At 36.0% G+C, this 24,537-nt stretch overlaps 1 protein-coding gene across 1 annotated transcript in view; it reads left to right on the top strand.

Moving 5' to 3' along the window:
- The window catches only part of LOC131690452 (protein eiger), a 50,958-nt gene extending 26,900 nt beyond the window's left edge, over positions 1–24,058 (top strand). Inside the window, exons 3-7 of the mRNA XM_058976228.1 lie at positions 15,494–15,891; positions 15,969–16,155; positions 16,217–16,336; positions 23,267–23,521; positions 23,582–24,058. Of these exons, the coding sequence (XP_058832211.1) occupies positions 15,494–15,891; positions 15,969–16,155; positions 16,217–16,336; positions 23,267–23,521; positions 23,582–23,848 (1,227 nt within the window). The 3' untranslated portion in view covers positions 23,849–24,058. The remainder of the gene's footprint in view (positions 1–15,493; positions 15,892–15,968; positions 16,156–16,216; positions 16,337–23,266; positions 23,522–23,581) is intronic.
- The last annotated feature ends 479 nt before the right edge of the window (positions 24,059–24,537 follow it).

Here is a 24,537-nt window from a genome sequence, read left to right as displayed (position 1 = left end):
GCAAATCGTACTGAACATGTAATATTCATTTCCACCATTGTATTGAACATAACCAGCCATGGAATCGTAGTCTGGACAAATTAGACAAGCACAATTGCACCACTAGGTGGATTAAAACAGGTTTTTATTTTGGGAATGCGTCGAGTTGAGACGAAAACGTAATATGATTAATAACGAGGATAACACTTTCCGAATGTAGAGAGAAATTTATGAAAAATGACGATTTCCATTCGACTCTAGCAGGTCCTGATCGATTTTGATGGGCATTTGATTTTTGTTGTATGACCAATTATATGTATAGGTCAAATGTTCAAAAACAGTAATTTAAGGTCAAGATAGCATCATTTTGAAACCGCCAATTTCGGAAGTTTAGTATCTTCAATGAGTTTTACAAATGTTAAACAGCGCATCATTTGATAAAATAATTTTGACGATATATCGTCCAAGAAGTATTTATGGTGAATTTTCTCGGGTTAATATTCATGACAAGTCTCAACAAATTCGCTAAAGACACGAACTCTGTTACTATTTTCTGAAAAATTAATTCTGCATAATTTTATAACTTCAAAAATTACGGTTTCGGAATTATGCCGTTTGGACAGTAAGATCGATTTTCACCAAACCCCCACCAAACCGAATTTCTGGCTACACCGCTGACTTCCAGTAAGTAAAAACAAAGTCGTTCTACACTCGTTCACAAGAAACGTCTTCGAATGCTGAATATCTATTATAATACATTAAAACCCCGATTTTATCAGCCAAATATGAACATCTGTTTGATGGGCTCTAGCAGACGAACAAGACTGAATTCGAGTAAATCCTTTCTTGAGCACGTTTTCCTTATCATGGAGATGGAAATATGTAAAGTAAAAAGTTCATCATAATCAGAAATAGTTATCAGACTACATCAAGGGACGAGAAGAATATTTTAACAGCTTCAGTTTATTATAAAGAAAAAAATTTCCCGATTTAGTCAATGTACCCATTTTGTCAGCCTAAAATACACCATGAGACTGATAAAAATGGGTCTTTATTGCATGTATTATTCACTGTGTTTCACATTAATAGGTATATTTCACTTTTGGGGATTTTTTTATTGCATCGAACTACAACAATTTTTAGGTAGTTTTCAAGGGGTTCTTCCAAAATTTGGCGAACCTATTCCAATTCGTATACCAATTAATCGGTATACTTAAGGGTTTATATGTTGCAGATAGAGAAAATACTGAATTTTTTTTCCTACACAATATTACGAAAACAATTTTTCTTAATAAGTTTGTGAAAATTATAAACTATTTGAAATTTTTAAATAGTTTTATTTTTTATTTAACCGTGATTTTTTAATAAATAGTGACCATCGCTTCACAACGTAGTCTATTTCTCATGGCTTGCGGTGAGCACGATCTCTCGAATTGCTGAACTGAAAATTATGGAATAGAAATTAATTTTTAGTATTCTTTACAGATTTAACTAGCCGCGCAGATAGCTCTGAATTAGACCCGCTGGTGCCCTAAGACGATTTCGCTAGATTTTCAGAGCACTGTGCACCCAGTGTATTAACGCAAGTGACGGAAGGTTATCGAAAAGTTTCGCGAAAATGAAAATTTCAGTAATGATGATGATTTTCCCAAACGGTTCGTTTTCGAGAGGTTTTTATTTGTTCTTTGGCATTAGGATTAGCGATAATAATTCAAATCAAGGATACTACTGGGAAGTCACCTTTAGAAAAAGTCGATGTCGAAGTAAAATTTGGAACTATGCACGCATGCACTTCAGAGATAGCGTGATTTCAGGAGCTGCGATTTCATTAAATTTTCTTAGTTCTCAGTCGCGTTGGAAATTTGAGTAAAGTATAAACTTCAAATCGATTAAAAAAAATCGATTTTTTTGGCTCAGTACAATATATAAATTTAGTTTTCCCACCACAATTTAGATATTTAGATATTTTATGGGCCATTTTTTCGCTTTCCCATTGATTTGGTTTGAGATTTCTAGCACTGATGTTGTCCTATGCTGATTTGAGCGATTCTTTGAGTCCTGCCACTATCCCATGTAATATGTGTTATCAAAAACATCGCGAAGCATCACGTTCTAAATGTTCTCAAACGATATAATATCCGAAGAGAGTGATAAGAGTTATAAGAAATGTCTCATCACACTGTTAGGTGGATTAAAAGCGTTTTTATTATAGAGATCAATTAACGTTAGTTTTTAAGGAAAAATGTTAGGTGGGACTGTTATGCCGAGAAATCGAGCGGAAACCGGAAAGTTCTACGCATATCAGTCCCATAACGATCTATGTAAATGATGCTCATAACTCATTTTTTTTACAAAAGTGTATGTCGGGAGTTTTTCTGTTACTCGGGAGTTTGTTGCTTCATCAAAATTGGAAATAGGGTAAAGTACCTTTTTTTACTGTATTTAGAAGGGTACCTCACAAGATCATTAATTACTCTGCCTACACTCGATGGAGTGCATTAATTTGGCATTCACAACCTTGCTTCGTTCTTAAGCACCAATCTAATAACACAAATGGCCTGAAAACGATGAAATGCTAGTGTTTGATCGCAACTAAAGTTCCAATCGAGTGCCCCAATTGTCGCCCTACCATTTGATCCAATTTGATGAACAAAGATAGCAAACGCTGAACTAACCAACGGCTTCAAATGGGTAGCGTGATAATAGAAACATTGTGAAAATAGGCTCATTATCCTAGATGCGTTCGCCATGTTATGCAAGCGACGATAGTAATGAAGAGCTTTACAGGATTGTTCTCACTGCTGTGATTAATATTGCCACTGCCATCTCTTTTTTAATGATCCTGTATTTTTCCATCAATTTTTTCAGTGCCCGACATCTAGCGTAATGTACTTCTTAACTAAACGCTACGTAATTATTTTTTTATTGCGCACTTTTTTGGGATTTTGGTTAGTGGGACAATTATGCGTAGAATATCAACAATGGGACAACCAGACTTGGTATTTTTTCACGAAGTCTTCGAACAAACTTTATGATTTGGATGTGGTTTCTGAAAATATACATCAAAAAGGACTGTTTGATTAAAAAAAGTGAAAATGACCAAAAAGCAACATGGGACAATTATGCGTAGAACGGCAGTAAGGGCTATTAACAATCTTGGCTAACTGATTTCACCGAATCTTCATGCGATCAACGTCACTGATTTTTGTTGCTTCCACTTTATTATCGTTCAAAACTTCTCTATTAAAGGAAACTAGAGACAATTTGTATCCATTGTAGCACGTTCTCACTGCAATGGAAGTTGGTTAGATCTGGCCAAAACATGACTGGACAATCACGGGACTTATTGAACTGTAGAATCAGTTTATTGAGGCAGACTTCAGAATTTATAGTCTTCTCCGTCACAAAACGCTTATTTTCTCACCACAGGAACAGATTCCTGGCCATCTATGCTCTACTACTTTTGAAAATCTATGCTCTACTACTTTTTTATCATTTAGTGTTATAAAAAGCAGTAAATCGATCGAAAAAGTATGCAAATTGAATAATTACGAAATGAATTCATTCATTTTGTGATTCAACTGTTACTGCTTCTTAAGAACTAAGCAAGCATGCTGATACCTATTTAAGTGCACTGCCAGTCACTGTAAGACGAGTTACAATCGAAATAGTGTAACATCCTGACTAATGAGATAAATAACTCCAAACTGATTCTGCGAATAACGGTACTTGAACCAGAATTTCGAACATCCTGCATCACTTTTGAAACTCTAGCCAGTTCATTATTGTCCGCTTTGCTCGAGCTTAACCACACACAGTCCGCACGAGAACGAAAACCTTAATGTAAACAAAACCTAAACATAGAAGAAAATCCGCCGCTTCATCAAATAAATTATACACGAATGAAATAGCTACTTGAGCAGGAAAGTGTTAATAAATTAACTAATTTTCTAGCCACACAGAAGCGGCAGTGATAAATATTTATTTCCCTCATTTTAAGCAAGCTACTGGCTGGTGTGGGAATTAATAACAGATCAATGACTGCTTCATCACTATGCTGCGAAGTTGTTTCCTTCTCTCTTTCTCTCAGCGCAAATGATGTAGTACACATTTAATTGAATCTACCGGGCAGGGCAGCATCAATTGAGCGGTATTTCCCTAAAGTTCGTCAATAAAACGTCTGCATTTTATCGGCATGATCAATATCCGGTTTATATTTTAGTCTGTTCAATACCAGAAGAATTATTTATAATATTTTATAACACCTCTAGATATACGCCATTACATCAACAACCATTGTTGATACTTACTTAAATACATTAGTCTGTTGACCCGAGATAAACTTGAACTTCACCCTCTTAGATAACGACATGCAATCATGAATGGCTGATTTACCAAAACAACGATGATGAAATAATAAAAATATCCACCGCAGAACGCAGTAAACAAACGACAGGCACTGAGTGGGAGTCAAGCGACCACGGAACGCCAAGTGATTTGCGTATCGCGACGCTTTTCCCCATCTCGCTCATCTCATGAATTACGATCTGCGGTGGACGTGCGTCGAGATGAATGTGCTGAAGGGTTATCCTATTTTGCCGCAGAGTGTTGTGTTTTCGCGACGCACTTTACGATCCTCCTTAAAGAACGTTATTTGAGAAGGTAATAAAATGCATGAGAAAGTAAGGTATTGAGTCTATTTTGGTTTCATTAGGGAGAGGACCGAACTATTGTTTGAACAACTTTTAAATCTCGCCAAATATATGATGGAGGCGGATAAAAGAACTGTCAAAATTCTCGTTGAAGTGAAATTCCGGACAAATGAAAAAGAATACTTTTTTCTTTTGTTCCCTACTATCATCTGTGTCCGGAAGTTCCATACAAAGTGTATTTTGACAGTTGGTTTATAAGCCCTAATAATATGTTTGTCGAGAAATTAAGCAGCATTATCTATTATCTATCTCAGAATAAAGTAGCAGTGTACTGTTTCTCAAACATCTATATAATATCTATTATGCAGTAATGTCTAAGGTTTCGGCATAAATGAAAATAAATGTTCTATTTTGTGCATCTATTCTCACCGCCACAATCCAATTATCGCTTCATGGGCGCGCATCGAAAAAAATGGTTAAAACGCAATGATTTCCGTTGCACCGAAAGAAATCTTTTGCTATAGGTATTCACCTGATCAGAACAAACACACAATGAACCTCATCACCTGTTAGAAGAAGAGATCCACGAATTGCACTCGCAGGAAATAACCATGTGAGGGCTAATAACTAATAATTACTAATGTCATATCAAACATTGTATTGTCAGGAGTCGTTTAACGTGTGCTTTTATTGTGAACTAACCATAAATGAATTCTTCCGCCAAAATATCAGTAAAATGTTCAATATATTTGTGTCGGAATAACGTGATATGATGAGGTAACTGTCCACTCATATTTGTGGTTTTGCTAAGCGTCGTTGAGACCTGGATCGGTTGGGTGTACCCCATTAGGCATAAGTACGTTAGGCATAATGGACGTTAGGCATCAAGACGTTAGGCATTATATACGTAAGGAATAATGGACGTTAGGCATAATATACATTAGGCATGATGGACGTTAAGCATGATGGACGATTGACATAAAGGACGTTAGACATAAATTATGATATTGAAGTATTATTGTAAAGAAATCACTTTTGGCGTTGACGGCCTCGGGTCGTAATAACACAAATGATTGAAATTTTTGATGCTGTATACTTACTCTAGAAGCTGATCAAATTCGATCAACCTTTTATTCTATTGTATATACTTGCAGAAATCTTCACCCATATAAAAGACGCATAACGAATGCTTGGCATACGGAAACTCAGCTTGCGCTAATGTCTTGGCTAACAACCGATAAATTGCACATGACTAAAATAAGCTAAACACTCTTGTTTAAAATCAGTTTCATTCGTATTAGGGTATAAATTACGCACATCAACCCTTTCATGAACATGGGTTTATAAACAACAACGTTTTTAAACAGCTATATCTTTTGATTTAGGCCGAATTCACAAAACCACGTCCATTATGCCTGACGTCCTTTATGCCTAATATATTTATGCCTAGCATATTTATGCCTAACATATGTATGCCTAACGTACTGATGCCAACGTATTTATGCCAAACGTCGCGCACCCGTTTCGGTTAACCATGTGAATGACGCGAATTAGCAGATTTTTCAAGAGGATCAGTTCTAAGCATCACGGAAACTTTTGAAAAAATGTGGGAATTGAATCATGTAAGTGATCTCGTAGTCGGGATCCCATAGTTGTCAAATCTTATCAGTATCATATAACATACTGCATGAGAAGACTCCAATAGAGACTGATTCCGGCATTCAGAAACTAATCATAACCGTAAGATTTCCAATTTTGGTGAACTCACCTTTGAAGGGATATACCGAAATACGGGCTAGTGGCATTTTTTTCGATTAGAAAGCGAAGTTGGAATAGGTTGAATGCCTATCAAATTGCATAAATTTTATTATTTGCTGAAAATGTTGTTTTAAGAATGCGTAGAGTTGTAACGAAAACTGAATATGATGAATAACGAAAATTACATTTTCGGATAATAGAAAGAAAATTATGAAAAATGGCGTTTTCCGTGTCTCTCTGGTAGGCCAGGGTCGATTTTATGAGCATTTGATTTTTGTTATATGATAATCGCAGTGGTATTTGTCCTGTCACTATTTTCAGCTTCGTATATTGTAGACCAAATGCGAATTCCACGTTAAATTCATTCTACCTTCATCATTTATTATTTATTTTCAATGTTCCTATATATTCTTATTTTTCTACTATATATTCTTTTTTCATTAAACCTAGCACAGTTTTGTGGGGGTACATATGTACCCCAGAGCTATTTGTAATCCCTATTATTCCGTTATGGTTTATTTTAACTGTAAGCAAACTTTATCATAAATCAATTTGATTATTAAACTTACGTTACAGCAGGTGAAACCTATTTGTTTCACTTGACCAACTTAACAATGCTCGCTTAAAGTTTATCTGGGGTACAAATGTACCCCCCAAAACTGTTTACGTTAGTGTTCTGTCATGAGTATTTATTATATCTTTCTTACAAGCAAAATATCGATACATAGTAAGCGAGAAACTTGGGTAAAATTGTATAAGCTTCACAATTGCCAAACAACAGAATCTGTTATTTGATGTAATAAAGCTACTATAGAAAAGTAACTAGAAGATGCGCTTGGATCGTTATCGTTTTTTGCTTTTGAGAATAAAAGAGGCAAAACACAATATGAAATATATAAAATGTACCATGCACCACACAATTTGTCATATTCTATAGCCCAGGCTCTGGAACACACGTACTGGCCTGTCCCTTCGACGCCTTCCTATTTTAACTTTGTTACTGCATCTGCATGTTGTCTTTTTACTGTTTGTAGTGGCGTTTGGTGTTCAAAAAGCATCGGAATAAATGTACCTTTTGACCGATTTTGAAACTGTTTGTTCAAAACGAAATTTAATAACCTTCATAGCGCCGTATAGATGGTCAAAATCGGTTAGAAACTTCCGAAATTATAGCAATAGTAAGAAAAAAAAAGGGAATTTCGACGTATTTTAAAGACTTGTTCTATGAAAAATGAAATATTACGTAATAATATCGACAAAGCGCGAATAATTTTGAACAGGCTGCTTTAGGAATGATTTTATAATAAAACTATCTAATTTAGTTATAAATACAATAAAAATTAGGCATATCAGAGTGATTCCAGTTCTGGGGTACGAATGTACCCCACAAAACCGTTTACGTATAGAAAAGATCACGAAACCGTTGTAGTGTTAAGAACCTAATGACAATTAACAGACAATTGATGTATGTCTTGTACATTGTGCTCAGATAGCTTTTCACAAATTCTATTCGAGATTAGACATGAAAAGATGATGGCGAAACAAATAGAATCAGCTCAAACGGAGCAGCAACCCTGTGTTCTATTCCCTACCATAAAAATAAAACATTACACGGTGCAACAAAATAAAAACGTACTTTTCAAGTGATCTGTTAAATGTTGTAGGTCTGGTCAAATACATCACAAAACAAGGTTTGATCAATTTTATATACCGCCAAAATCTTGATTTATAGCAAAAAAACTATGTTTCAGGACTTTAGGCACTAACAAAATTTCTGCGTGGTCATTTTTCAACCGATTTTCAATTTTTTAAGTGTTCTTGAATGAAGATGAAATTACCTTTCCAACGGTGTGATTTATTATGTTCTTTTATTGCAAACACTGTGCGGTTTATTGACAACAATGTGAAAGTAGTCATTTTTAGTAATTTTGTCGTTAAAAATATGGAAATTGCTCAACATTTTCATTAAAAAGCGTCTTTATTTTCATACAAGTTTTGAGATAAAATTTAATTCCGCATCAAACGACCTATTTATCGTCGAAATCGGTGCAAAAATAGCAGTTATTATTATCATTTGTTATTTTTTTTAATAAGAAATTTGCTCGCATGAACTTTTAAGCGGACAGTCTCATACAAAATTTTACAAAAAATCGATTTTTTTTCGTTCTATTACATATACATTCAAAAGTATGTGTGTGAATTTAGAAGTTAAAATTGTAAAAAATGCCGGAAGATATTATTCTAGAATCAAATAGTGCACGACAATGCCTGACTAACCCCTTAAGAGTTCAAGCGAACAAGCTTGTAATTTGAAAAAAAAAATAATAATAATTCTGCCATTCTTTAACCGATTTTGACACTTAATAGGTCGTTAGAACTAAATGTACTCTCTATTTTTTTTATAAAAATAAAGACGCTTCTTTAGAAGAATGTTGAGGAATTTTTATAATCTTCATGAAAAAAACAAAATGGTTGATATTTTCGTCCATAAACCGCATAGCATTTTTAACAAAAGAATATAGCATAGCATACCGTTGGAAAGGTTATTTCTTCTTCTTTCGAGAACACTTAAAACTTGAAAATTGATTGAAAATGACCACGTAGAAAAAGTTCCGAAAAATAGTTTTTTTGCTATAAATTAAGATTTTGAGGGTATACAACATTTTTCAAACATTGTCTTGTGTTGCATTTGTCGAGATCTACAACCTGTACTAGGTCACTTCAAAAGTACAAAATCACTGTAGCACCGTGTTATTAATGATAAGAATGTTTAAGGTCAAGGTCACACCGTCAACTTTGGAGGTTTAGTATATTCGAAATTTTTTACAACGTAACAACGTAGCACATCTTCCGATAAAAAATAGGGCCTCATATTCTCCCAGAAATAGTGATTTACTCATCGAACAAATTTAGTTCCAGACATGTCTTCGGTGAAGTTTTCGAGAGAGCTATTACAAATAACTTTCTTGAAGACATGAATGCTCCATGAATTTTTTAAGCTGTTTATGTAAGAAAACCTCTAAAATAAAATGTCCTAATATTACTGTATACGGTAAATCTCTTCTGTTGTTAATAAATAATTAAGTTCACATTTTGTCGAAGCCATGAGTTTCTGAATCGTCAAATAAAGTTATTTTTAAGAAAATTTTATTTAAGAAAATTTCGTCAATATCATTTAATGGGTCGATATACTACATACATATTTTCGACAACTTTTCTAAATACACGTTATCTCTTACTATTTTTTCACCATAATAACTGCCAGGAGAATTCGTTACTAAAATTTTTACATCAGAAAATGCGATGATTCATGTTAGAAAACTTCTTCGAAGCTTTTAAACCTTCAAGGATGACGGTTTCGGAGGAATGTAAATTTAACTGTAAGTTTTTGAACATTCATTTCGCTTTAAAAGTTCATAATCTTCAACTTTTAAAACATATTATAAAAGAAAGTTATATATAAAGCTTCGAAAGCTATTCTATTCTGATTCTTTTTGTTTATAGACTATTTTATCAAAATTATAGCAAATTCTAGCGTTTTCTAAAAACCATCAACTTTCATCAAAACCCAAACCAAACCGAATTTCTGGCTACGCCACTGGTCTAAGAGATCGATTTATTAGATCGATTACATTAACAAACTGTTATCGCTTCAATACCCATATAAAAACATTTAAAAATAATGTTTTGCCCAGATGCTTGGCGGAGAAGGTTAGGAAAAGGATGCGTTTTTCCCAAAAGGAAGGACCGACTTTGTGAAATAGCTTTGATATACGATCACAACGTAGTAATATATATGAAAACAAAGTATTTTTTTGAAATTATAGTTTACAATTTTACAGTATTAATGATACAATTTCCAAAATAAATGCATTTCCTGAATTTTTTTGCTTTCAAATAATTGTGTGAAGGTTTATGGCTTTCTCAGTAAATTTAGCTTGAGCAAACGAAATGTTTTTAAAACTGCCCGACGTTTCGACCGTGTTTGGTGGCCTTTTTCAAGGGAAGTGTATTGCCAACGGTGGGAACGACTACGACAAAAAACGACACGATTAAATTTCCCTTGAAAAAGGCCGCCAAATACGGTAGAAACGACGGGCAGTTTTAAAAACATTTCGTTTGCTCAAGCTAAATTGACTGAGAAAGCCATAAACATTCATAGAAATTCCAGTTCCAGTCGATACAATACTCACAAATAATTGTATTTATTTCCATATTTTTCGTATAATCCGCCGCCTCTGCGGATCTGAATGTGAAACATCAGAGCATCTGCTATGCGAATGCAATGCATTAACACAAAACGGACTACGAGTCCTAGTGGAACCTTTAATACTGCAAATCCGAAACAGATAATAAGCTGTATACGAAGTTGAGTGCCTAACTGGGATGAATATGTATTTCAATAATGACAATTACCCGTCAATAGTGATATGTCATAGTAGATAGTACATTTAGATTATGGAAGGGGCATACAACAATAGATCTAAATACTTACCACAGTGGTTTGCTTCCCACAAAACATCCACCTTTTCACATAAAATCGATATTTTTCGGTTTGAGTAGCGTAAATTTTTGTAATTAAATCATCCCCAAAATCGAATAACTTAGATACTTAATTCGAATACCTGCGTGTGTCAAATTAGAAATGAATACAAAATTGAGTGAAGTGAAGTGCTCATTTCCAAATCTCAACCCAAGATGAAGAACCGTTCGCCAGTCATCTATCGCGTAACCTCAAATAACACCTTCACAAACCTGTTTCCCGGCTAGCGGGTCAAAGAAATGTCTCTGCTAAGCGATCCAAGAGAAACGCGACGAAAAATAAAGCAATATAGAATCGATTAAACCATTTAGGGAGTTATTCAATATTAGATCAAATGGACGGAATTGTTCGCCAATATTGAAATGGTCGGCGAGGCGGGGAATGACGCAAGGTTCGTTTGTTCACGTTTCGCGCCGCACCATGCCGACTTTGTTCTATGCGCTTTGGGCTAATCCGCAACCGTCGTGATGTCGGAAGAGAAACCTCCGGCGTGCGACAAGATCGGGCGATCTGGCTATGTTTGGCGTTGAACTTGACTGTCCTCGTGTATGTGTGTGATTTGCACCGATTGTTATTGTTTGCGATAGTGTTATTGGCACGATCGACCATAAGCGGTGGTCCGAAATGATTGCTATCATTTTTTCGATCATTTATATACACACAATTGACGTTTAGGTCATTTGCTTCGAAATACCTTAGCAACTTGATCAGTAACCGTGTTAGTGACCCAAAAAATAACATATCATGCACCGACATGATTGGCTTCAATCGTTGTTTAAAACACCGTCCGTAAAGTCCGAGCTTCACTTGCTTAGTTCGGCAAAGTCAAATGTCATGATGTAGATTAAAACCCATGTTGATACTGCTTCTGATCATATTTACCAAAAACCAACAAAGTATTGTTTATATCGAGATAATTTTGCATTTCATCGTGTAGTTGCTATATGGGAAACACTCGAGTGTCAGCAAAACAAAAACAAACGTCAAAAAGTTTTCACGTTCGCTCTGATGCAAATTAAATCTCGACAAACATATGATTACGGCCTAAAAGCCAACTGTCACAATCCACTTTGAATGGAAATTCCGGACAAACCGTTACACGCCAATCACAGATGTTGGTAGTAAACGAAAGAGAAAAGTTTTCTCTTTCATAAACTGTTGTGAACTGTGTTCGACTAGTAACGGTTTGTCTGGAATTTCCATTCAAAGTGGATTTTGACAGTTGGCTTTTAGGCCGTTGTTTTTTTAAGTCTTATGGTTCCAGAAACGACAGCTAACAACATTGTTTACTAGTTATGATATCATATATTAAGTTGTTTACTGGCAAAGTTAACCTCACTTTTCTTTACAGTTTACTAGTACTGCTAACATGGACTTAGAAAATGTCTGCGGACGACTAGATTCGCTCGAAGCAAATCGCCAACACTTTTTCTAAGTCCATGTAAACAGTACAAGCGAACTGTCTAAAATGCACACTCGAGTTAATTTGTGATGTCAGCGTAAAGTTTTCAATACTTTTCGATTTATGTTTACATCGATTTTAAATTGTACACAAAGTTGTTCACTGTCATTTTTTATTCCCCGCAGCCTGTTACTCGCTTATACTATGTTCACACTGCGAGTTAAAATGTGTTTCTACGCTATCTTGAGGACATTTTGCTTGTTGCTAATTATTGTAACATGTTTTAAATCTGTAATGTGAACATAGTATTACCTTACTTCGCACATAGTTACTGATAAAGACGAATCATCTTATAACTCTAAATACCTTGCGCACTACGAATGAGATGAATAAGGGAGCGTCTATTCTAATTTCTGATTGAACGCTCTTTTCCCTATGATAACCATAAACTTGATATAAATCTATACCTGGAAGCAGGGTGGCCAGACCTACCGATTTATCGGTAGTCCTACCGATTTTGGTCTTCCCTACCGATTCACAGACGACAAAGGCAAAACTACCGATATTTTGTTATCCCTACCGAAAACTACCGATTTTTATTGATTTTGGACACATCCTACTCAACATTCATCTTTTGGGTTGGATTTGGTCTGAGATCTGTGTTTTCAGTATTTTACAATTCTATGTCAACACTACGTTTTTGGGACAACAACCCGCCCTACCGATAACTACCGATAAACTTTTAGTGACCCTACCGATATTAAGGAATTGTATCTGGCCACCCTGCCTGGAAGCAGTCTATACCTATCCAACATTTCAAAGGAACGCGTACGCTCTCGATAACAGCTTTTCGTCTAGAGAGCAATTACAATCCCAATTTAATATCATTAATGTTTCAAATTTCCTACAATTACCTACATAAACATTGAATATATCGGTGTCAGGTAGCCATATTTGCGAGATTTTAGTGACTCAATGTGATTAGGCTTGGTTTGCACTGATTTTTTTTATTGAGTGGAGAAATTTGACACAGTTCAAAGCGTAAGCTTGACTGAGTTATGGGTCTTTTTATATTTACAAAGTGTGAAGAACAATGGTGCAGGGATGCATCAGGAGTGAAGTATACTTGTGGCTAATAATTTAGATATATTGACATTCTATCTGTTATGCCACATAAAGAAACTGGCTTCAATATTAAAAGGTGAATAGGATATTACTTCAAAAATTGTAGTAAAATCATCATCAATTATTTGCGAATTTTGATAGTTCTGAAAAGAACTGCTATTATTCTGAACAATCCATTAAGGGTCTGATCATCTTTAGCGGCGCGTCTGTTTTGTGGAAGATTTTTTTGCTTATGTAGCAAACTTTGGGGCCTGAGACACACACAGATTAATACTCAACGCAACTCAGTTTCTCTCGCCTTCATAATCAGCCCACAGCGATATTCATTGCTACCTGAACAGCTGCTACTGGTTGGGCAAGTGTTCGTGGCTTAGCTGTGATGGTTTTGATTGTAGTAGATTCACTTTTCATGGCGGCCTACGTGTATTTGTTTTCCTTTGTGTTTCGTCTGGTTAAAGTACTGGCATGTGGGGTTCTGTGTTTGATATGTACATAATGTGGTATGAGAACTGGTAACGACTAATAAATCAAATAGGTTCATGTCATGCTGCTCACATTCTCAAGACCGCGCCAGCGTACAAACGTGATGGACTTGTCCACATTTTAGCATGATGAAACTACTCCGTATTTTGGAAAAATGTTTGCCGTTGTTTTCTTTTGAATATTTTTTCTCGTTGGTATTTGTCCACATTGAGTGCCTATCAACAACACCAGACTTACTTTCAAAGAAATACGAGACCAGGGGTTTGTCACCTCAGAAAATCCCAACGACCTAGGCTTGTATTAACTACAGACTCACTGGAGTGAGAAGCAGTCACGCTTACTATTCATCCACTAACGCCGTCATGATGCTTGCAATAAATTTATCGTAAGTACGCAATGACTGAACATTTAGCCGCATGATGTATCTACAATCTACAATTGTTGAACAAAATAAAGCTTCCCTCCTCGGTTAAATTGTTGAACGTTAACACTACAGAGTTTCGTTTAGGACAGAACTGTACCTTGAATTCCGTAAGATAAAGCACCTATTTCACCTTCAAATTGAATTCCACGTCACGGACAGAAGGTGGAGCACGGCAATATTTAATGTCAATAGCTATTGTGTTGAACCGAAGTATATTCCCACCACTCATGTCGACCAACCAACAAACAAACATACGATGCCGGTAGTTCAGTGACTGCTTCCCGCCCCAGTGGGTCTGCGTTCAACCCCAACTAAGGTCGTTGGGATTTTCTGAGGTGGAAAACACACAGAACAACTTTTTAAAGAGTTGCTGTGAACTTCCAAAACGTTCCAAAAAATCTCCCCTCGAAAATGTAGATCTCAAAACGTCTTTCATCCAAAGACTATCTTGGCACCAACCCAAGTCAATCCACTAATGGGAATTAAATATGCCGAGCCAGGAATGTAGTGTAAAACATGGTTCACTAACAGGTCCACTTTCGTAAACACGGAAAATCTAATCCCCCCGCTCTCTGACCAGTTGACCATCTGTACTGCACATTTCTTATGAACGGCCGGCGGAAACAACATTCAGACGTCACCGGCCATCTAAGCTCAACAGATCAGTGACGCGCGTCTCGGGTGCGACCGAGAACCAGTCAGATGTTTAATTGGTTCGGAAGTTTATGGATTGTTGTGAGTTTTGAAATTTTATTGCTCGCACGAGTTATTTATACGCCGTGACGATCCGAAAATAACTCCAAACCCCAAAACAACGCCGACGACGCGTGATTTATTGAGAGAAAATTGTCGATTTTATAAATGAACTGGATGTTGTTTGCCAAGGGCGCCAACGGCCAAAATTGTTATTATATATAATAATGAATGGATTTTCCCAGAAGGTTAAGGTCCCGTGGCGGCCCCTTATTCACTGATGCGATGGGATGTTGTGACGGTTTGATTGCTAACTTGAAATGACGAATAATTCTTTAGAAAACAAACTATTTCCAACGATGACGCCGTTCACCGCAAGAAAATAAATTCAAAATAATTAAGGGAAACGGTGTGCTTTTTCTGTTGTTTTCCAGTACGACGCAAACGAAGCACATCACAGCTCGGAAGAATACGGGGAGCCGTTTGAGGGGGAAAATGACATCGAAGAGGGAAGTACCAGCGTGTACGGAATTCCGGACTACCACGCGGATGACATCGAAACGGAGATTAGCGTGACGGTCAGCAACACACTTGACGGCAAACGAAAGGCTCGCTCCATTACCGGAATGACCTACCAAGGAGTACCGATTCTGGACGAACCCTACATGAACCGTCAACTCAATCGCTCCCGTCAGCACACTCATCACCATCATCAGCAGCAGCAACAGGAGCATGGTCGGCGGGAGACACAATACGAGCAAATGCGCCAGCGGCCGGAGGAAACGGCTACCCCTCCGCCACAGCTCAAGCTCAACTGGGACGACGAAAGCAGGTGCGAACTAAAATGTTTTAAGCAATTTTCCTAGGCAATCTAATGAACATCTCTTTCTCGGTTTGAATAAATTATAGGGAAATTCCAGCACATCGCCAGCCGAACGGTGCTGCCAGGAGGGAGCATTCCATGCGAAGACATCAGAATGTTTACCGCGCGAGTTCCACCGCTACTACCGAGGGATCGGCCTCAGACGCATCCTACATTCGCCGGAATGAGTTAGCTAGAAGCGAAAAAATCGTTCAGAGCTTACAACCCAACCTAGTAAGTGATCCGCAATTCATTTTTGATGCAATAGATAGCTGAGGCGATTTTCTTTCCGTAGGTTGGACCGGATTTTACTACTAAACCACCGGGACCGATCCATGATCGTCGCAGCCGGGTCATGATGACCAATGGCGAAAACAAATATCAAAAGGTTATCAAGAATCCGGGTACTTATATGGTAAGCATCAAACATCCTCCACGAAAATGTGTTTAGGTTGGGAACTATTCAGCGAATTTTGTAGCTTTTGGTTGAAATCTGACAGTTCAAAAGTTATTTCCATAATAACCCTACCCTGAAGCATGGTTAAATTTGACAGTTGAAATGTTTCCCATGATGCAGAAAGAAGAGTGGAAACACTTTTCTGTGCTGTATTGAGGTTGTCAAAATGGTTCGCATTCTTAATGTCAATATATTAAGTTTATATAAAGTTATACCCAAAACGAATCATCGAGAGCGTAAATGCACCTGTGAATTTCAAAATATTTCAAGTTGTGGCTATTAATGGTGTATATTTGAGAGGCGAATTTATTGGCGTAGTACAATTTCAATTACGAGGTGTTGTTCTCAAGTTGTGAGAATTAATAGTGAAGAAAAGTAAAATAAATGCTCTTAACTGTCAACTGAAACCTCCATTTACGAACTATTTTTACGTAATACTCGATTTAGGTAACTTTTTTTATGAACTAATTTCGAAATAACGAACTCTTTTTTACGAACCAAGTTCGTAAAAAAGCGTGAGTACGTACAGTAAGGAAGAAGTTGTTACAATTTTATACATTCTTTGCTAACTGTTTCTAATAAAAATTGGGTATTTTCGGAATGGGTTAATAATCGACGTCTGAATCCATTTTGTAATCCAAGATGTCGATTTACGGTTTGGATGAATTCTCTATAACCTCAACAATATGGGTATTTTCGGAATGAGGTTAACGGGTTCATAACGGAAATCGATGTCTTAGCCGTTTTGTAATCCATGGTGGAGACTACCGGCTTAGGTAAATTCTCTATAACCTCAACAATATGGGTAATTTCAGAAAGGGGTTGACGAGTGCATGACGGAAACGAATATCTTCAGTCATTTTGTAATCCAAAATGGCGACTTCCGGTTTAAATAGATTCACTATAACGTCAACAATATTGGTATTTTTGGAATGGGATTGACGAGTGCATGACGGAATTCGATGAACTATGTTATATTTACCCCCCCCCCCCAAGGAGAAAAAAATAAGCAAATACCAATTTTTAGGGATTTAGCGTCAAGCCGGCGCTAATCTATTCCGACAATAAGTTAGTGTCGGTTTCTGATGAGACGCAGTCGGAACGCCCCCATAACTTTGTTAAGTTAGGATTTTTATCCAATTATTTGACACGGCATTTGCGAAAACTTTTTACGCCGAAGTTTCTTTTTGTATAGAATGTTACATAAATTCTTAACGCAAATTTTAACTATTATTATAAAATGAATTTGTCTAAAACTAACACTTCAATTATCACTACTTTAAGGCTCAAGTTACTTTCTTTGAGCATGTGTAAGAATTGAACGCTTGGTAGTATGCGTAGGAAATGTTGTGTACTGCTTTGCTGATGATTTATCCTTATAAAGCATTCATTGAACTCTAAAAGAAGAAAATCTGTCGATTTATTAGAGTATCAGGATTCAAATTATGCATAATAGTTGGTGGAAAAGCAATTGACCGGGTGGGATGGTGCTTTTGAAAAATTGGCTGTGATTTTTTCACTACGCAGTTGTGTTGCGTGCCCCGGAACAGTGTGGTGGTGTGACGAAAAATCACCGCCATTTTTTCAAAAGCACCATTCCGCCCGGTCAATTGTTTTTCCACCAACTATTTTGGATGATTTGAATCGTGATAATCTAATAAATTGACTAATTTTCTTCTTTTAGAGTTTGATAAATGCTTTATATGGATAAACCGGTGACAAAGTTGGACGCATTTTTTCCAACGCATACTATCAAGCGTTCAATTCGTATAGACGCTCACCGAAAATTCTTTGAACCTTAATGTATGCTTTTTTTCTTAGATTCTTGTATTTCTTAATGCTCTAATATTTCTGGTGGATTTATTTGCATTTTTTCTGCTATTGTCTGAATTTTAAATAAATTGAATATTCTAGGACACTTTAATTGGTGAATGATTACCCTAGGATGAGAGTATGAGGAGATGAATCTAATTAAATTTTGATGGACACTGTTTTTAGAAAACTATAGATAAGTTCCATGTATAGAGGATCACGGTAAGCCAGGATGTCTCTAACAGGAAAATGGATTGGTCTTCATCGGACTTGGAAAGAATCTACTAATTGAGATCTGGCTTCACAATATTCAGTGCACGATCCAACAACATACTCAATGTCGTGGTAACCCTCTCCACAAACACAATGATTATCCTCTGTGAGCCCAATACGGCGGAGAAAGTTGAGATTTGTGCCCTTTACATACAAAGAGGGGTTTCACAAAAAAAGTTCGCCCTGGGAAGAAATTTTGGTGTTCACCCCATTTTTTCTCCTTAGAGGGAAATATAGCGCTTTCGCAATGGCCTGCTAAGAGACTATGTCTAAAGACCAAAAAAGAATATTTTAATAGTTTCGGTTTATTAAAAAGAAAGAAAAAGTATGCCCTGATATTATCAATGTCCTAATTTTTTCAGCCTAAAATACACGGACGGGCTGATAAAAATGGGTCTTTACGATACTCACAGTGTCAGTGTCGCCTAGCCGGACAAAACCTCAAAATTTTATTTTAGATTTTTCATGATTTAACATTTTTCTCTGTTTCTTAACAGGTTGAATAGAGTTTTCTCAAAATATTAAGTCCCGAGGATGAGCGTTCGATTTTTTACAGTACTTCAAAAGTGAAAAAGATTATGAATTCTAAGGAAAACTATTTTCAAACCTTTCTTCTCACTCAGACATGAAAAACAAATAATAAATCGTGCAATAGTAAATAGTTATAATGTTCAAAGTGGCTGTACTTTTTTTGAAACGGTTCGGAAAGATCGCTTGTTGTTAATGATACTTGAAAATTAGTGTGCTTTCCGAAAATGAATATCTTGTTTTGCTCCTTTCTGCCCGGAGATATGAAAAAAGGTGATTTTTCATGATACGTCTGAAGGAGACGCATGGTAGCCTTTGACTACCCAGGGTCCGCAATATAATTTGAAGATGTGTCTTATCATTATAAACAATTGAAAAAATGTACATGCTGCTAAAAAATTCACCGCACCTAATTTTTTGAAAATGAATTTTCGGAAATAGTGCACTTTATATTCGTAAATGTTGAATTTTCGAACCACCCTAAGTGCCAAAATTTTGAGGCAATAAAAACAAAAAATAAACATCAAATATGAATTCAGCGTCACAAAATTACCCTAATGTGAAGTTTTCATCAAATTCGGGCCACTTTTGAGGTTTTGTCCGACTTTTGTATGGAAGGTGATCACTGTGGGTCGTCGAGAATATTGCTCAACCGGAAGTCGCTATCCTGGATTTCAAATTGGCACAAACCATTCATTTTCATCATCTACTTGTCAAGCTCATTTCAAAAATACCCATACTGTTAGGGTTATCGAGAATATTTCTCAACCGGAAGTCGCCATCTTGAATTTCAAAAAGCCTTCAATTGTCCATTTTTTTCATCTACCTGTCAAACCCGTTCCAAAAATACACATATTGATAGGGTTATTTCTATTGCCCAACCAACGAATTTTAATAACAGTGTGAAGCAAACTTTTTTTATGATTTATGATTATTTGGGATTTAAATAACAAACACTTTGTTTACGAACTAATTCAAATTACGAACCCCCGATTGGGTTCGTAAATGGAGGTTCCAGTGTATCATCGAAGAACAACTTCAGCACATCTTCCCTTAAAATAATTTTGGCGGTTAATCCTCCTAGATGTAATTATATAGAATTTATTCTTCAAACAAATTAAGTGCAAGATGCAATATCTTCAGCAAAGTTTTCAAAAATGTCATCTCGAACAACTTTGTTGAAGGCATCAATACTCCGTATTTTTGGAATATCAAAATATATTGAACGACATGTAAAAGAAAATTTTTAAAATCATGTTATTCTGATATTACTGTATTCGATGATCCCTTCTGTTGTTTATAAACAATAAAATTGGCATTCTATTCGAGTATGAGTTTTTGAAGCTAACAACGAATTTATTTATATTTATATTATTTATATTAAAGAGAAGAAAATTTCCAAAATATCCTTTCATATCTCAATTTGCTGCATTCATGTAGCCATCATATTTTCAACAAAGTTATTTAAAATAACATCATCAACACCCTTGCTGAATACATCAAGCCTCTTTCTATTTTTGAAGAATTTATTCTCCGTAATTATTTCTAGGTAAATTTATTACTAAAAATTACTATATAAAAAAATGCTTTTTTATGTTGGAGAACATCTTCGAAGTCGTTAAATCCTTTAAGTGAACTGTTTCGAAATTGTGTGATTTTAACCGTTAGAAATGTTTTCGAACATTTATTCCACTTTAAAAAGGCACATTCTTGGATCTCATTGGCATATTGTTCGAGAAAATAGTTTTTTTTATTGTCCTCAAAAAGAAGTAGACTGTTTTGCTACATTGATAAAATATAGTATACACTTAAAATATAAAGTACTAATAACCAAACTAAATATTATCTAGTTTACATTGCACTACTTTAGGGTGTTAGCTTCGCAGAACTTGTAAGCTGCCATCATCTGATTTAATGCGCCAAACTTAGCATAGTTTGAACGATAATTGCTTGTTGTAAATGTATTCTGGTTTCGTAACTGCCGGGAAGGTATATAAAAATTAAGTTTAGATAGAAGTTCTACTGAATCAATACGACACGAAATGAGAACTATTGCATACTCTCTGCGCTCTTTTAGTGTTTGGATGATAATGAGCATACAGCGAGTTTTATAAGATGAGAGAGGGAATCGTGTTCAACCTAATTTGCGGAGTGCAAATAACAAAAATTGCATTTGTACTGATTCACATGATTTTTTTGTCATGTGTGATTGAGAAAGGTGACCAGACTATGCTATAATATTCCACCTTTTTTACATGCAAGATGTAAAATGTTTTAATTGTACATGGATCATTAAAATTGTAACTAAAACGCTTCATAAATCCAAGCATGTTATTTGCTCTGTTGATGATTGTGTTATAATGGTCAATGAATGTTAATTTTGAATCTAGAATGACTCCCAAATCTTTAACTCTTTCACACTTTTTCCTAGAGTGATTGAAATGTCAGGCGTTTTTCGTTTCCTACTAAAAGTTATTGCATTACAATTTTTTAAGTTTAGTTGCAGAAGGTTTTTGTTACACCAGAGTTAAAACACATGTATTTCTTCATGTACTATCTTTATGTCTTGTTCGTTTCTTATTTCTAAGAAGAGCTTCATTTCGTCGGCATAGATAAGAACTTTTATGTTTTTGAGAATGAATAAAAGGTCGTTCACGAATAAAATGAACAAAAGAGGGCCTAATTTGGAGTCTTGACGAACTCCTGATGTAACTTGAATAGGCTTCGATTTGAATCTAACCATTTGTTAACGGTTAGTTAAATAAAATTCGAGCCACTTGAGAAGACCTGGCTCTATTCCTTATTTTTCCAGTTTGAATAATAGCAATACGATCAAATGCTTTGCTAAAGTATGTGTAAAGAGCTTCAAAGTGGTTTCCATTTTCCATTGTAATCAATGAGTAGTTGGCGAATTCTAGGAAATTAGTATAAATAAAATCTTCAAATGCTATGTTAATGGATAGACTTAGCTGATCGCAAATGTCCAAATAGTTAAATAAGTTCCCTTCATTTCTGATTGTTTCATACTAAGTGAGTCTTTACTTTACGGGTTTTTAAATTTTTAATTTACTCGTTATACTAAACTGAATATTTTGTGATACCTTGTCGCCTAATTTTTTCAGTAGTACTTGTTCAACTATTATATCAAACAATTCTGTGTAAAAGACGTCGACTGAATCTTCGATATTTTCTTCATTTCTAAATAACGTTTGCCAATCGATACTTCTTAGTATATTTTTTATGTTTTCATAATTTGCCAAGTGATATTGAAAGACCTCTTCGTACTCGCAGTAATCGGGTCTTTTGTTATCATGTACAAATACAGATAACTCAATTGCTGTATGAAATGTTTCATTTTTCCAAGGAGGCGAGCATAGCGTATTGGTAAATCGATTGCCTTGTACGCAACTCACCTGGGTTCGAATCCCAACCCCACACATAGGGTTAGAGATTTTTCTTAAGAGATTTTGCTAACCCGAAGAGGCGAGTGACCTTAAAGTTAAAACCTCTATAATCGAAGTAAAAAAAATAATTTTTCCATAGTTGAGTTAAAGATTCGGTGACACAGAAGTCTTCATGAATATTTGTAAATAATAAATCTAAACAACTGTTTTGCTGATTTCTAAAATGATTAATTTAGTCAAGTCTTAAACTTGCAGTTTCGTCAAATATGGCCTGCAGAGTTTCATTTTCCCCAACGACTGGAAGTAAGATGCTTTCATTTTGGTTGTCTGGAAAGAAGTCAATGATTCATTGATTGAAAGGGGAGCCTGGTTATAGTGTCTTCGGTAATAATAGAAAAAAAAATTCATATGTATCTCTACGGGCATAATTGGGTGGAAAGTACACAGAGGTAAAGATATGTGTTTCACCTGCCAGGTGGACTTAAACCCATACATGCTTAAATTATTTCCTTGTAGTAATAATTTCTTCTTTAAATTTCGTTGTAATTGCTATTAAAACTCCACCTCCCGACTTCATGGTATGAAAGCTTTACCATATTCATTTTTCTTGTGTAAACTGGAATGGCATCTGGTAGACTAGACTACTATCAACGATTGTGATCAAAACCATAATAATATGGTCAATTTATTTTATTTTCTACACTAGAAATGGGCTGCACAATGATTGGTAGAATTTCGCAATAGAATATAGTAACAAAGCTAAATTTCTTGATGTGCTAAGCAAATCAACACTTTATTTCTCGAATTCCGCCCAAACTTTAGTAATGCATACGCTACTTACAACCAAATAATTAATGTTTTCATTGTCCAGGAATCCCGTCAACCCCCGATCCAACGAGTGGGAAGCTTGATGCGTAAATCCGCTGTCCCGGTACGTGTAACCGCTCTTCATCTGGCCAAATACCATCCGCACTACAACAGCCATCGTGCCACCAACCATGTCAACTGGCAGTGGCACCCCATCGATGCGGCCAATCAGGAAGCTTTGAACGGTGGAGTTTTCAATCTGTCTCACAACGGCACGCTTACGGTAAACGACACGGGATTGTACTTCGTCTATGCTCAGGTATTTACTGGACTACTGTACTTTGCTTCAGTAAATAATCATTTTTTTTTTCTACTGCAGATCACTTACTCTGATCAACACCCAATCAGTGGCTTCAATATCGTGGTCAACGGAAGGAACCACGCATCCTGCTCCGTTCACGGCCAACATGGTAAAAAGACGAATGCTTGTTACACAGCGGCCCTGGTAGACTTGGACACCGGTTCTCAGCTGGAAATTAAAGATATGGATGAGGGGCGCGTGCATCTGCCCTTCCAGGAAAAAACCTTCTTCGGGTTATATAAACTGGGCAGGCGGCCAGTGACCAACAGCAATTCTTACATTTAGCTGGATTCAGTTGAAACCGTTTTTAAAATCTTTGTACATAGACTAGCTTAACATTGTATCTCATTAATATTTGTATTGTCTTGTTATTAATACGAGTATGTATTGAATGTGTTATTGCTCCCGTTGTCGTGATATTTATACAAAACTCATAAAACACTTATGAAATACACAAAAAACGCCGAACCTTAGTGCCATGTAAGCTTATACCAATCGTTGCGAGTCTTTTCTGTTGTGGAAAGAACATTCCATCACGACTATTGCCTTATAGCATTGGCGAAAATTGGGTGCTCTATCCGGAAAGCACACGCAACCAGATCGGGTTCTTGCTTGTTTTTTTCCTATTCGTGACCGACTAGTGCCACGGTCTGGAGCGTCAGAGGATATGAAAAACTTTATCTACTTCCTAACTAATAGTCACGAGTTTCATAACATCTTAGAACATATCCACCCGGCAGGCTTGTTCGTTCCTCACTTATTATGTACGTAGAAAAATGGAGTAGCACGAAAACATGGTAGTTTGCAAATCGCAAGACAAAGAGATATTTGAAACCGAAAATGTAGCCGAGTTGCGCTACATGAGATGATATTTGAAATTCGAATGCTGTTCAGATAACACTTGATTCTGAAGGATATTGGATTGCTACTAAGTTTTAATTGTTGTATATTAACTTGACAGTCACTTTTTCCAA

The sequence above is a fragment of the Topomyia yanbarensis genome, chromosome 3, assembly GCF_030247195.1.
Source record: "Topomyia yanbarensis strain Yona2022 chromosome 3, ASM3024719v1, whole genome shotgun sequence".
NCBI classification, from domain to species: Eukaryota; Metazoa; Arthropoda; class Insecta; order Diptera; family Culicidae; genus Topomyia; species Topomyia yanbarensis.
The sequence above is the reverse complement of the archived record's forward strand: the minus strand, read 5'-3'. Positions and strand labels throughout refer to the sequence as shown.